The sequence below is a fragment of the Poecilia formosa genome, unplaced genomic scaffold (assembly GCF_000485575.1).
Source record: "Poecilia formosa unplaced genomic scaffold, Poecilia_formosa-5.1.2 Scaffold82, whole genome shotgun sequence".
NCBI lineage: Eukaryota > Metazoa > Chordata > Actinopteri > Cyprinodontiformes > Poeciliidae > Poecilia > Poecilia formosa.
The window spans coordinates 1,543,306-1,556,311 of record NW_006800021.1 but is presented as its reverse complement, the minus strand read 5'-3'; the positions used below and the strand labels follow the sequence as shown (position 1 = coordinate 1,556,311).

The following is a 13,006-nucleotide window of genomic DNA, read 5'->3' as shown; positions in this document are numbered from 1 at the left end:
ATTCTTTTACCCTGTTCTCTCCGTCTTGTGTCGAGGCTGTAGGATAAGTGCTTTGTTTTCCAAGGACGGGCAGCTCTGACAGGGATGGACATGCCCACTGTTGGGAGGGGAAATCAATTTATCACTGTGGCACTAATAGCTGCCTATCATCTCTAATGCGGTGCGAGCCAGCAGCCTCTCCCCAAACTGGCAGGTGGTGAGTTATGCCGGAAAGGCCATAAAATACCCACTCCGGTGCTTTTCAACAATTAACAGGAGGGTAAAAGAGACGCCATAAACACCTTTACAATGCAGAGACAGGGCAGCCGCTTTGTGAATCTAGGTGTGTCTCTGACACTGTAAAACGCTCGCTGTCACGTTAGAAAGTATAAATATGCAACTCTATCGAGAGGACGCTGCAAATTGTAATATTTGGAGATTCCACCTGTGAAGAATGAAAATGTAGGAATATGAAGGAAACAAGCATCTGGTCAGAGGTTTTAAATCAAGTGAAGTGATTACAAAAAGTAACTCCTGGAAGCAGGTTAGAGGACTTCAAGGTTAATAAAGTTTGGGAAAATAGATACTATAAATTCTTATAATTTTTCTATTGCAGACTTCAGTTATTATGCAGCATTTGCAATTGTTTGTATTCTGATTTTAATGTTGCTGTTTGAGAATCTTTTAAGTGTGACATGAGCTTGTTTCAAAGTTATGTCCCTATTGATTTTGAATCATGTTCAGATCACTGGAATGACATGTTGTTTCTTCTGCTTTTTGTCACTTAAATATTTCAGAAAAGCAAAAACAAAATGCACCCTTAAAGTGAGAACTTATACTTTAAAGGAACAAGATATCCAAGCCAACCTGTGCTTTTGAGGAAAAACAAAATCCTTGTAAAATGACTAATTTATTTGACAGACATGTATGATCAATGCATCGCATCATGTCCATTTCTTAAGAAATCCAAAAGAGGATGAGAAACTAAGTCATTAGCGCCAGTCGTAAATTTGTTATGCATTCTGGTTTATTGCAGAAAAAATCCTGAAGTAGAATTACATTAGTGTCTCACCCACACTTCAAAACCGAATAAGTTGTAAGTTCATTAAAATAAAAACTGTTTCATTTGCATAATGTGGTTTATATCAGTATTTGGAGGTAGTTCCCCTTTGCTTTCCCACGTGTGACATTTAGGGTGCTGCAGTATGTATTTTTGTAGATAATGAGTCTTTTTTTTCAGCTGGAGTTTCTGCAGAAGAGGCTCAATATGCAATTATAATTCTTGATTAGCGAGGTTAACAAAAGGTACTACAATATTCTGACTACATGTCACCTAAAGGGTGCAGAGTTTATTGTTTTGAATCAATTCAATTCAAATGAGATGTTGTTGTAACTCATATCATCCAAGTGTCTTCAAAGAGTCGATGGTATTGTTGAAGCCCAGGAGGATCTCCAGTAGCAGTCAGTCTTGCAGCGAATTGGAATAGGCCTCTGACTGCATGATCACTAGCTTCATTTAGTGTTACACATTTTTATTAATTTCCATATTTGTCAGATGTTTGGCTGTTTTGGTGCTGTGACTTTGCTTTCTTCAAAAATATTTTCCTTTAGCTTTAACGCTAACAAACCAAACAATATGAAAGTTGTGTCTTGCAAATGTTCTCAACCCTGAAACTGGGCCCTTCATTTCTTTTAGTAATATTTACAAAAAGTGCTGGTATGTTAACATCAGTGTTTGCCTTTGGGTAAATTTCAGAAACTGGTGAATATTAATAAAAACAAACTCTGATCATGCAGTAAATTCATCAGGAAATCCTCAGAACTTGTAAGTTTTTTTTTTTTTTAACAAAATAAAGCATCATGAGCCTGTCGGTGCCTTGCTTCTGTACTTTTGGAAAATCAGACTTTGGTAATTATCTTGTAAATGTTCTTAATTGCTCAGAATATGATTCTTTTTTTGTTTATTTGCTGGCCTCTCTCTTTATAGAGTACCACAAGACCTGCAGACGGTTGGTTAACAGACCTTTAGCTTGCAGACTTAAAACTGATAAGAGCGATTGTGCTCATTTGGTTTCCTTACCATGATGCTTTATGTTTTTTGTGAGAAAAAAATACTTTGACTAAAAACTAACCAAGCTAAACTTGTTGGAGTCCTTGTTTTCCCCAGTCAACAGTGTCCAAGGGAAGCACGTTATAACTCTGTAAACGAAAACGGTGATCTCTCTGACACTATATCTGACATCTCATTTATGTCACTATGAACCACTGGAACAATATGACAAAAACGTGGTTCGGTTGCTGTTTAAGACCTTCACTGATATCGGTAACAATGCCATTGCAAGTACATTGCAGGAAAACAACCACAGACTGTGCAACTGGCTGATGCAAAGATGATGATAGTGGGGCAAATAAAAAAAGTGTCTCTTTTGTTGAGCCGTGGAGGGATTGTGCTGTCTCTCATTCTTTCTCTACATCTCCAAATTGAGAGCTTGGTTCTCAACTACTGATTCGGATTCAGACTACTCATTGGTAATCTAAAGAGGAAATGATCCTTTTAAGTCTTTACTCATTCCAATAAATACTAAATAAAAAAATGTTCCTCAATTTAAAAGAAAAAAAAGTATATTTTAAGATTCTTCCTTTTCCATCGGACCATAAAGTGAGCGAAAAAACTTGCGTTTTCACATTCCCCCCCCAATACTCTCAGTAACTTTAATTAAAACAAATCACGCATGAAAGCAGTGAATAGCCGCAGCTGAGTGATGGATAAAAAAGCAGCCAAGCTGCGCTTTTCAGAATTTTCGGAGATGGTCGTTTTGCAAAAATGGTGCAGTTCCCGTCATCGTGTGGATCTCTGTGACCATTTCACTCACACGCGATCGGCAGAGACAGGAAACCTGGCAGCACTTGACAAGACTTTCTGAATGAATTGCTTTGAATTATCCTCCGGTCCACTGGCGGAAGTTTCCGAGCGAGACAAATGAGCGCTGTTTTTCCACGGGAACTGTTGCTCCAACCTGTTATGTATTTATTTTTTCCTGGTAAATCTGTTTCTAAATCTTTCACTTCGCCCTCCAGACCAACTCCTGCATTTGAATATTTCAATATGTGTGCTCTCTTGGCTATGAAAGGTTCGCGAGGTGCCGCTGGTGATGACAGACGGCCGCTGCACACCACGGCCTCTTACTGTCTTTAAGTGCAGAAAATAGTTCACTTTACCGCGCTGTGGCTGGCAGCCTGGCGGAAGTAATGCAATTCTCCATTAACTTGGCCAGGCTTTTTGTCAGTGGCTGGGTAATCCCTCAGGGCTGCTGTGGCGCCGGATATGCCCCAAATCCTCTGGAGACCTGAAAACAAGCCTCTAAACTCCCCCGTGTGTTCGCCACGCTCTCTGGTTCCGCTCATGCTGCTTAATGGGAGGTGATTATAATCGGACGCCACTGGTTTTTGACTTGATTATGAACTTCTGCTGTGAGGTGTCCTGTCACAGCAGAAATATAGTATGGAGAAAAAAAAAAAAAAATTCCAGCACATTTTGAAGTGATAGCAAAAACAGTGTGACGAAGCAACATTAATGAAATGGATGTATGAGAAATTATTCTAATGTCCTTGAAGAGGCAATATTGTTTATTTTCCAGGCACATATAACACTATCGAGTAACTATGTTATCTTCAGTTCTTATACAAATGCTGTGTATATCAAACATAACTTAAAAGAAATTGAACCTCGCAATTTCATGAAATTGGGACTCTGTCTCTTTAAGAAGCTCCTGCTCTTTTTGACGCCTGCCTTCAGCACGTCATCACAATTTTTCTCCATTAAGCCATTTGCAAACATTCTTAGGAGGTTCCCACTGAATGGTAGTTCATATAATGAACAGCTGCACCAGGTGTTTGCTAAGTGTTTCTGCTGCTAGTCTAGAGGAGCTGAGTGAGGAAAGGAAGAATCAAAGCAACACTTTGGGTATGTTTTTGATGATCAAACAACATTGTGATGGGATGCCAGATAAATGGCAAAAAGAAGGAGCAAAAAACATTATGATATTATGACCACTGAAAGGTAAAGGACAAGGTTCAAAGTAGGCCAGTCACAATAAACAATGAATCATCTAATCACTTGATGAACTGAAACAAACTCAATAATTTCCATTTGCTTAATTTTTTTCTCTTTTCTCTCTTTCTACCAAAACTGGCCTTCAGTCTGGTGCTTTGGTTTGAACTATCCCACTATTTCGCCTACAGAGACTTCAGAATTCATTTTATTTGTTGTTTCTGTTGTTTTGTTTATTTATTTTGGATATTTAAAATGTCCTCCACTTCCACTGTTTACATGTTCATCAGAATTTCAAGTTTTTTGATCTTTGAGAAAGTGTTGTTGCGTTATTCTTCCATTGGTACTATTATATTACTTGAATTATAACATATCAAAACGACAATATTATTGTTTATCGCAATAAGGTCTGGGACGATTTATTGTCTGGCAAAATTTATTATCGCGACAGGCCTATATGCTGCTTCTGAAGAGCATCAACACTGGCATAATGTTTACACCAGCACATGCACATGCTGACCCCGGTCCACTGCGAGTATCAGAATGAAACACTAGAACATGTTGCCCTGGTTTGATGAATCACACTTTCATTTGCTTCATGTGGAGGACCAGGTGTGCCTGCAGCTCTTATCTGGGAAATCCTGGGTCCTGCCGTCTATGTGGGCTTTACTTTCACACCTAGCACAAACGTAGGCATTGTCGCAGACCGAACACACCACTTCACAGAAACAGTACTCCCTGATGCCTGTGGATGGATGCTGAACAGAAAATTCAGGAATAGTTTTAGGAAACAATCAATTTGAGCTCCACAAAAATCCCAGATTTCCTTTCAGTCTGGTATCTATTTGATGTGCTGGGAAAACCCCCCCAAAAAATAAGCCTGATATGATAAGGCTGAACACAATCAGTATTTATTCATTTTTTTAGCAAAAGGTGTCACCAACATGCTCTGCACCAGGCGTTTGTAATGTTACGCCAGATTGGTGGAGGTCCTTTTTGTAAAGCCAGTGCTGTCAATTAAATTTGTGTTCTTTTTCTTTTTCTTTTTCCTAGGGAGATTAAATAAAAAATAAAAAAACTGTCTCAAATCAAATTTGAAAATGAGTCATAGTTGTGGAAAACTGCCCTCCACAGCCCCAGACACAAAATTACCCCCAGACAGCTCTCTCATCATTCAATAATGCAGCCAGAGAGGCTTTCTGGCAATCCATTATGCATATCTAAGAATCCCCTTAGCTTGACGAGAGCCAATCCCCATGTTTGTCTCATATCTGTTTGATAATGTCCATCTGACTATTTTTATCCCCCCTCTTCGTGGCTTAAGTGCATTTTAATTGAGTGTAGTAAACTGTTCAGACATGTGGTTAAGCACAGTGTAAGCTAAGTCTGTTAGATAATACCCATTTTGCTCAGCTAACCTGCGCCAAGGGATCTTTAGGATGTGCGCGTGACTAATGTGAGATTAAATGGAAATCTGAGTCAGTATGTCGTCTTATGGCACAAGATTTTCCCTATATTTCTAAAGCACGTTGCATCCAAGCTACAGCAATGCAAAGAGGCAACTGCAATGCTAAAGTATCATACAAAAAAAAAAAAAAAAGATGGATGTCTCACCTGTTGTCATGACAATGCTGATGTATTCTGATATGAAAGGCATGCAGGCCACATGCTTTGGGTGACCTTCTAATTATACATGCATGTGATCAACGAGAGGAAGTGAAAGAGTAAAGCTGATAAAAAAAGAAAATTAAAAAACAGCCTGACCAGCGCCAAATGTTCTCATGCCTGGGGGCCGGGCTGTGTTTGCTTCTGTGTTTAAAAGCAAATGTTTTCACCTGTGGTGCATGGCAGCCATATTGCCCACGCTAAATGATCCTGCAGCCATGTGTTGATCGAGCTGCCACGTGTTCACAGGCAGAGATGCCTGCATGCGTCACTTAAAGTTGAAATAAATACAGCGTTTGGACTGGCGCCCGTCAGCCAAGAGGTGTTTGTCCTGCGAATTTTTGCTGCCTGGCGTGAGTGACAAGCACCAAAGCGAAATGAACGTGTACAAAGGAAGAGCAAAACTCGACGTCTGAAAGCTTCTCCCCGCGAGCACAAATCCTTCCCTAAGCTGACTGAGCCGAGTTTGATTTTCTCTCTGGCGATAGCACTGCCGCTGTACTACGAAGGTGGAGGGCGGTTTGGGGAATTGCCTCTTGCTCTCTAAAGCCTTTCTTTATCTTTTGATTAACAATAGAGTAGAAACCAAAGAAAGCGCTTAAAGCCTGAAATGTACAACTTTTCATCAATGACACTTTCGCTGCTTTAGATGAATGCGGACATTGAGCCAAAATATGGTGTGAAGTAGACACACATTTTTTTTTCTTCCCGTTTTGTGAGAATAGTGGCTATTTTCTCTGTTCTTCACATATCCGCGCTTTTCACACCTATTTTTATTCCTCTGACACCCCTCAGCTGCTATTTGAATCCACTGTGCTGCCTGTTTGATTGATGGCTCCTTTTTGCTGCTGCTAAGCTCTAGGAGCCGGAGTAAAGCGGGGATAAGTCTCGAGGCTATGACAACGGTTATGACCTCTCAAAGAAATGCATTTAATATCACCATATACAGAAAGACCTCGTGTGTGTCTGGGTGCCCTGTCAGTGATAAAAGCCTTTCCACCTTTTAACATTTTGTCGCGTTTCAACCACAAACTTCAGTGTTTGTCTGACAAACTTTGGGGCCTTTCGCTTAGCAAAACAGCTCAGCATGAATGGAAAGTGTCTGTGAACAGCAACTTTAGAGCTTTGCCACAACTTTCCCATTGGATGCTTGCTTGGACTTTGAGCCTTTTAGCTAATTACGTTACAATGTAAGGGTCAAAACTTCAATGTCGGTCAAAAACCAGCTTCTTTCATATATATGTCCAGAGTTCCCTGAGTGGCTACTTTAGACCTCTCCACTTTATCCTTGACCTGTCTGCCATCTTTGGTTGGTCTTCATGATGCTATTAATGGATATATGGTTTTCAAATAAAATGCCTTTCATTACAGATCTTGCCATTAGTCCCATTATAGTAAAAATATATCAAATGGTAAATCTTTTGCATTGCAACTAGAATGATAAACCTACATCATGGTCATAGAGTTTAGAAGAAAAAGTCATTAATGTCTTGGCTGTTGTTGAAATCCCCCTGTTGAGATTAATCCTGATGTCTTTCTGCTTCCTTTCATACAGATATCTCGGGATCACTCGGCCTCTCACCTATCCAGCTCGGCAGAACGGCCAGCTGATGGCTAAAATGATCCTGGGAGTGTGGCTGGTGTCGGCATCCATCACCCTGCCACCTTTCTGTGGCTGGGCCAAAAACGTCCACACGGCCGGTGTGTGCCTCATTAGCCAAGACTTTGGCTACACCATCTACTCCACAGCAGTAGCCTTTTACATCCCTATGCTGGTCATGCTCTTCATGTACTACAAGATTTTTCGGGCGGCTCGCAAGAGTGGCGCCAAGCACCGCTTCACGGACCTGTCCCGGCGGGAGCGCCTGGAGACAGTGGCCAACGAGGCGCTCCGCATGCAGGGCCTGAAGCCGCCCGGCGTGGCCGAGGAGTGCGCCGCCTTGTCCCGCCTGCTGAACCGCGAGCGCAAGAACATCTCCATCTTCAAGCGGGAGCAGAAAGCGGCCACCACGCTCGGGGTGATCGTGGGCGTTTTTGCCGTGTGCTGGCTGCCGTTCTTCATCCTGACCACCGCCAGGCCGTTCATCTGCGGGGTGGAGTGCAGCTGCGTGCCCATCTGGCTGGAGCGCACGCTGCTGTGGCTGGGCTACGCCAACTCGCTGATGAACCCCTTCATCTACGCCTTCTTCAACCGAGACCTGCGCTCCACCTACCGTGACCTTCTCCGCTGCCGCTATCGCAACATCAACCGGCGGCTGTCTGCCGTGGGGGTTCATGAGGCTCTGAAGGTGTGAAAAGCCTGGATGGTTAACTTTGCGGTCCATTTTTATTTATTTATTTTTTGTAAACTGCACTTGTTGCCTATGAAGGACATAGCGCACACAGCAGGCCTGTAGATAAGACACAGACTGGTAGAAAGAGAAAGTAACTGCTGGTCGCTCTTAAGCCCCTCCGCAAAGCCATGGAGACAGCAGGATTACTTCAGTTTGCAGATGACTCAGTCTTTCTATTTTAGGAGAAAAAAAAACATAGTGGATCCTTGATGAGCCACTTAAACTGAAGCAGCTTTTGTGCATATGCCTACAATTACATCCTAGCTCCTGATTTATGATGTGATGTTGGAGCAAGAGAAAGAAATGACATGTAAACAAAAACAATTACTCTAGGGCTTTCAGCTACAACAAAAACAAGAATCATCCAAACAGATTTCTGTACATAAACCGAAGTGATGTTTTATAGAGACGAGTGTTTTGTTTTTGTGGCACCGTGTCTTTGAGGCCTCCTCGGTTTCTCCGTTAGCACATAAGTGAACACCTTCAGCAAAGATTGCAGTAAGTAATATTCACGCCCCTTTTGTTTCCCGTGGCAGCGTTTACATCGGACCGCTCATGGAGTTCCTTAAAAGGTGCAGGAACCGAAAACAGTCGCTGAGACAAAGGAGACGAGAGAGGAGTGGTGTTATAAAGCGTCCTGTCTAATGATGGCATTGCTCTTTATTGAAAAAGAAGCAGACTGGTCTGTTGAGTGTCTGCATGAAACATTTGTCTCACGTGTCACCGTGCACATCAACCACAACATGGACTTGAGGGGGAGGGAAAAAAAAAAAAAGCAAGCGTGAAGAAGTGTTTTCATGGTTTTGGTCAAACACTGCGGCACACGCTTGAACTGAACGTGACCTCATTCATTTACCGTTTGTGTCCTGAACCTTAATATTGTGGGTTTTTCTCACTCTTGCCATCCCGCCTTGGTCGGTCTCATTCCACAGCAGCTCCTGACCTTTTCCACTCGAACAATCGGTCTGTTCCTGAGACTCTTTGTTTTTCCACCGGTCGGTTGCCAACAAATGTTTCCACTCCCCACGTGGAAATCAGGATGCGGTCACTTCCCTCCTGACTGCGCTCCTGTTTTAAACTCCGCTGTGACCTGTACAAAATCCTTGTCAAATGTCATCATCGAACAGTGTGTGCTTTCTCTACCTCAATTCTTTGGGAAATACTGTACATTTATTAGTTTTTTTTTTTTTTTCCAAACATAGATGTACTGCTGTATTATTTTTTTGACGGCTATTTTTTATTATGTAAATTATTCTGTCGAAAACCGCGTATGAGTGCTCAGTGTGACCGCTTTGTCGTTAGTTTTAGAAAACCTAGAAAGCAGCAGTGTATTTCACCACTTTGTAAATAAAGAAGCACTTCAAATGTAACTGTGTCCTAATGGGTAACATCACATGTACAGCTCTGAGAAGACTTCCTCCCCCGCATTTACATGTTTCCCCTCTTTGTCTCACTTACTAGATTCAGATCACTATACGTTTTTTTTATTTTATTTAAAGTTTAGACGAAGATAAACTCAGTAAATATAGACTGCAATTTTCAGTTCCTAATTTCATTTACTGAAAGAAGAAGCTCTCCAAACCAGTCTGGACCCAAGTCAAAATCTTGATGAAACTAATCAAACCTAATTTCAGCAGAGGGTTGATCAGATTAGGGATTAGCCTGACAAATGAAGGAAACAAAGAAAACCTGTCTTACAACATGGAATAGGCCTAAAGACTTTAAAAAAAGCAACACATCATGCCATTAACTAAAGAAAGATAGTAGTAGATGAGTAATCAGCATAGAATGAGTTACAAAGCGATATGTGTGATCTTGAGAGTCAAACTACAGTGACAGTCATTATCTAGAAGAACAGAAAAACTGCCGAATCGTTCCAGGAACAGCCATCAGTTCCTGGAACTGAACTGATGGCTGTTCAGTTCCAGGAACTGGAAATCAGTTTTGAGCTTACAATAATTACATTATTGAGTTTTGAACACAAGCAGCATCTCAGTTAATAGTTTGGATTTTGAATAGGTCACTCTAAAACCTTGACATTTTTTTTTTAAACCCATCAGCGGCGGGCTTGACCTAACCCAAGCCATTGAGTTTAAAATCAAAAACTGATGGTCAGACATTTGTCTTCTTTGTTTTCTAGCACAGAGCAGGATTCATGGTTCCTTCAGTTGCAAAAAGTTGTCCACTAAAGTTTTGGGATTCATCAAGACATTATTTGTCAAATCTGCAGCAGGGCTTTTGGTCAGTAATGGTTTTGACCTTTGAACTCTTCAAAAGGATGCTCATTTTACACTGAGCCTACAGGCAATTTATTCCTGCAGGGCTTCAGTTATTGCTCTGGATTTGTTTGGGATGTCCTTGATGTGTTTAGAGTAAATTTGGTGGGCTGGGAAGATTTATCTCTCTTCTATGTTTTCTTCAGTTGTGGACGAGGATTTCGCTTTGGTTCACTGGAGACCCAAAGACTTAAAAATAGCTTGTTAGCTCTATTCAGGCTAACTTGACTAGTGAGATCTGACTACTCACATCTAATCCACATTATCACCAGATTGGTTGCTGTATATTTTCCCCCATTCATAGCTGAAATCATAATTTGAAAACCATGTTTTGTTTTACTTACTTAACATATAAGTATGACAAAAAAGCAAAACAGAAGAAAGCGCTAAGGGGGTAAATACTTTTCCACAGCTCCATACCCTCCCAGTTTTGCTTCCTCAGATTGAGATTTACTTTTTGATCTGAGGATGTTTCACTAATCTTTAAATATTCTGTCCTCACACAACACTTTCCAATCAAATGCCTCATGCATGCAGATTATCATTTAAAATTTATTATCCTCCCTTCCAGCTTTGATTCGTCCCCCTTCTGAAATAAATCCAAACTCTGAGGCAGGCCAGAAGATTAAAAAAAAAAAAAGTTTTCCGTGTTTATTGTGCCACTCACAAAGACTCTGGAGATGTGTTAAGGGACAGTGACCCAAAAAAAAAAAAAAAAAAAACCCTGGCTTTTATTCTCTGTTTGCTTGGAGCGAGATCTTTTATTCAGTCTGGGTTGACAGCGGTCTGTTCGCTGTCATGACTCAAACTGTTGGGAGACTCTGAGATGAGTTGGTGTCTGACATCTGACATGGTTTGTGCTGTGGTAAGGAACAATGGACGCTGGTAAATCACAGTCTGGAATGTGCAGAAAGATTTTGAAGATTATTGCTATCTGAGTTGAGCAGCGCAATAATCTTTTAACTCGTTTTTTGGAGCTTTTTCTCTTTTGCTCTGCAACATTTCCTATGCCTAAAAATCTAACTTAGTGTAAAGTGTATGCGAAGATCAGCCAGAACCCAAAACGCAGCCAAGACCAGAGATCAGATCAAAAGGTTTATTTACTAAATAAAGGGAAAAAAAGGGGGTTCCACAGGGGAGTGGTCACACTGGTGAGTGAGGAGGTGGAGGACCAGAGGGGTCGGGAAGCCAGCTTGGAGAGGGTAGGGTGAAAGGGCAGAGGGGGGCCGCGGGGACTCAGGGAGGAACTAGATGACAGGGACAAAATCCACAAACCAGAGGCCAGTCGTTTACACAGTCCAGGGTCATGCACAGGGGTTTCTCAGGCAAAGTAATCCAATAGACGGCAAGCAGGAGGCAGGGTCAGGAAACCAGAAGACTACTTGGAACATGGACTAGGCTTGAAAGCTGTGACAGTGGCAACAGACGATCTCGCACTGAGCTGGTGACGAGCAGCTGTTTAAATAGGCAGCAGCACAGAGCAGGTGAGGGTAATGAGTAATCAGCACACAGAAGGTGGAGCTGAAGGGATGAAATCATGACACTTAGTTGGGCTTTAGTTTCAGAATGACAGGAAATCTTCCAATTTTTCACATATGATGATACTTTGGATGTATTAGTTATAACATTTGCACTTGTAAAACTCTGAGTTGCAACTTTTGACCAACCGGAACGTCTTTTTATGCCTTTCCATGTTGTGCAGCAGTCGGCCGCCCTTGTTCGACCGCAGTCTAAGATGAATACATTTCTGAGGCTTGTCAGTACGAACAGCGGCAGGGGGTCTGGCCCGGAGAGCAACATTTGAAACAGACTTGCTACACTGGGTTTTTCACAAAGTCGAGATGGGTATTTTATTGATAATGCTAGGATGTCAGAATATATTTTATGTCTGTAAAGTAAGCAAAATTCTCGTATTTTTCCACTAACTTTTAACTTTCAAAAAGGGGGGGAAGTGGAATTCACTGCAGATACATAGTGTCATCTGATTTATTTGAGTAACTCTCTCTAAAGTCATGTTAAAATCAAAAATAACACCAAACCTGTAAAGTATTTGAAGGTAAAAAGAAAAAAAAAACAAGAAAGGGAGGGAAAACTAAAAGCTAAGAACACAGGAGCGCAGGGTTCACACATGGAGGAACTGCACAAAATATTCAAATAATGTTAATACAACACAGTAGGGTATATCTATGGCTTTTCTATGAAACACAAACATATGTTGATTTAAGTAAAAAGCATCAAATTTCACATAAAACTATTGTTTTCACCATTTCTTCTTTTGTCTGTAATGGACGACAAACTTCACGATGCTGCTATGTACTACCCCACCTTTCTGTTACTGTGAACATAGCAAAGAGGAAGCAGAAGTGAAGCAGATATTCATGATAAATCATGAAAAAAGTGTCAAATATAAGAAAAAAAAAAAAAGATGTCGCAATTGTCTTGGTTTAGCAAATGTTTTACAGCGACTCTCAGGTATTTTACTGGACGGAACACGTTTGATGAAACATGGCGTTTGTGGTTCCAAACACATTATTTCAAATCGCTCTCGTTTCTGTGTCATATCTTTACCAGCCTCTCCCTTTTAAAACTTGTTGTAATATTTACACAGTAAAAAAGTGCATCATTAGCTTAATCATTATGTCTTTTCTTTGCCATAGAAAATTTTGTGGGATAGCTCCCAAAATCAAAAGCACTCAAATAAA

General features: G+C 41.1%; 1 protein-coding gene across 1 annotated transcript in view; it reads left to right on the top strand.

Annotated features, from left to right (window-relative positions):
• Positions 1–9,398, top strand: part of htr7c (5-hydroxytryptamine (serotonin) receptor 7c) — a 35,682-nt gene extending 26,284 nt beyond the window's left edge. The window contains exon 2 of the mRNA XM_007557043.2: positions 7,251–9,398. Coding sequence (XP_007557105.1) covers positions 7,251–7,989 — 739 coding nt within the window. The 3' untranslated portion in view covers positions 7,990–9,398. The remainder of the gene's footprint in view (positions 1–7,250) is intronic.
• Positions 9,399–13,006: the final 3,608 nt, after the last annotated feature.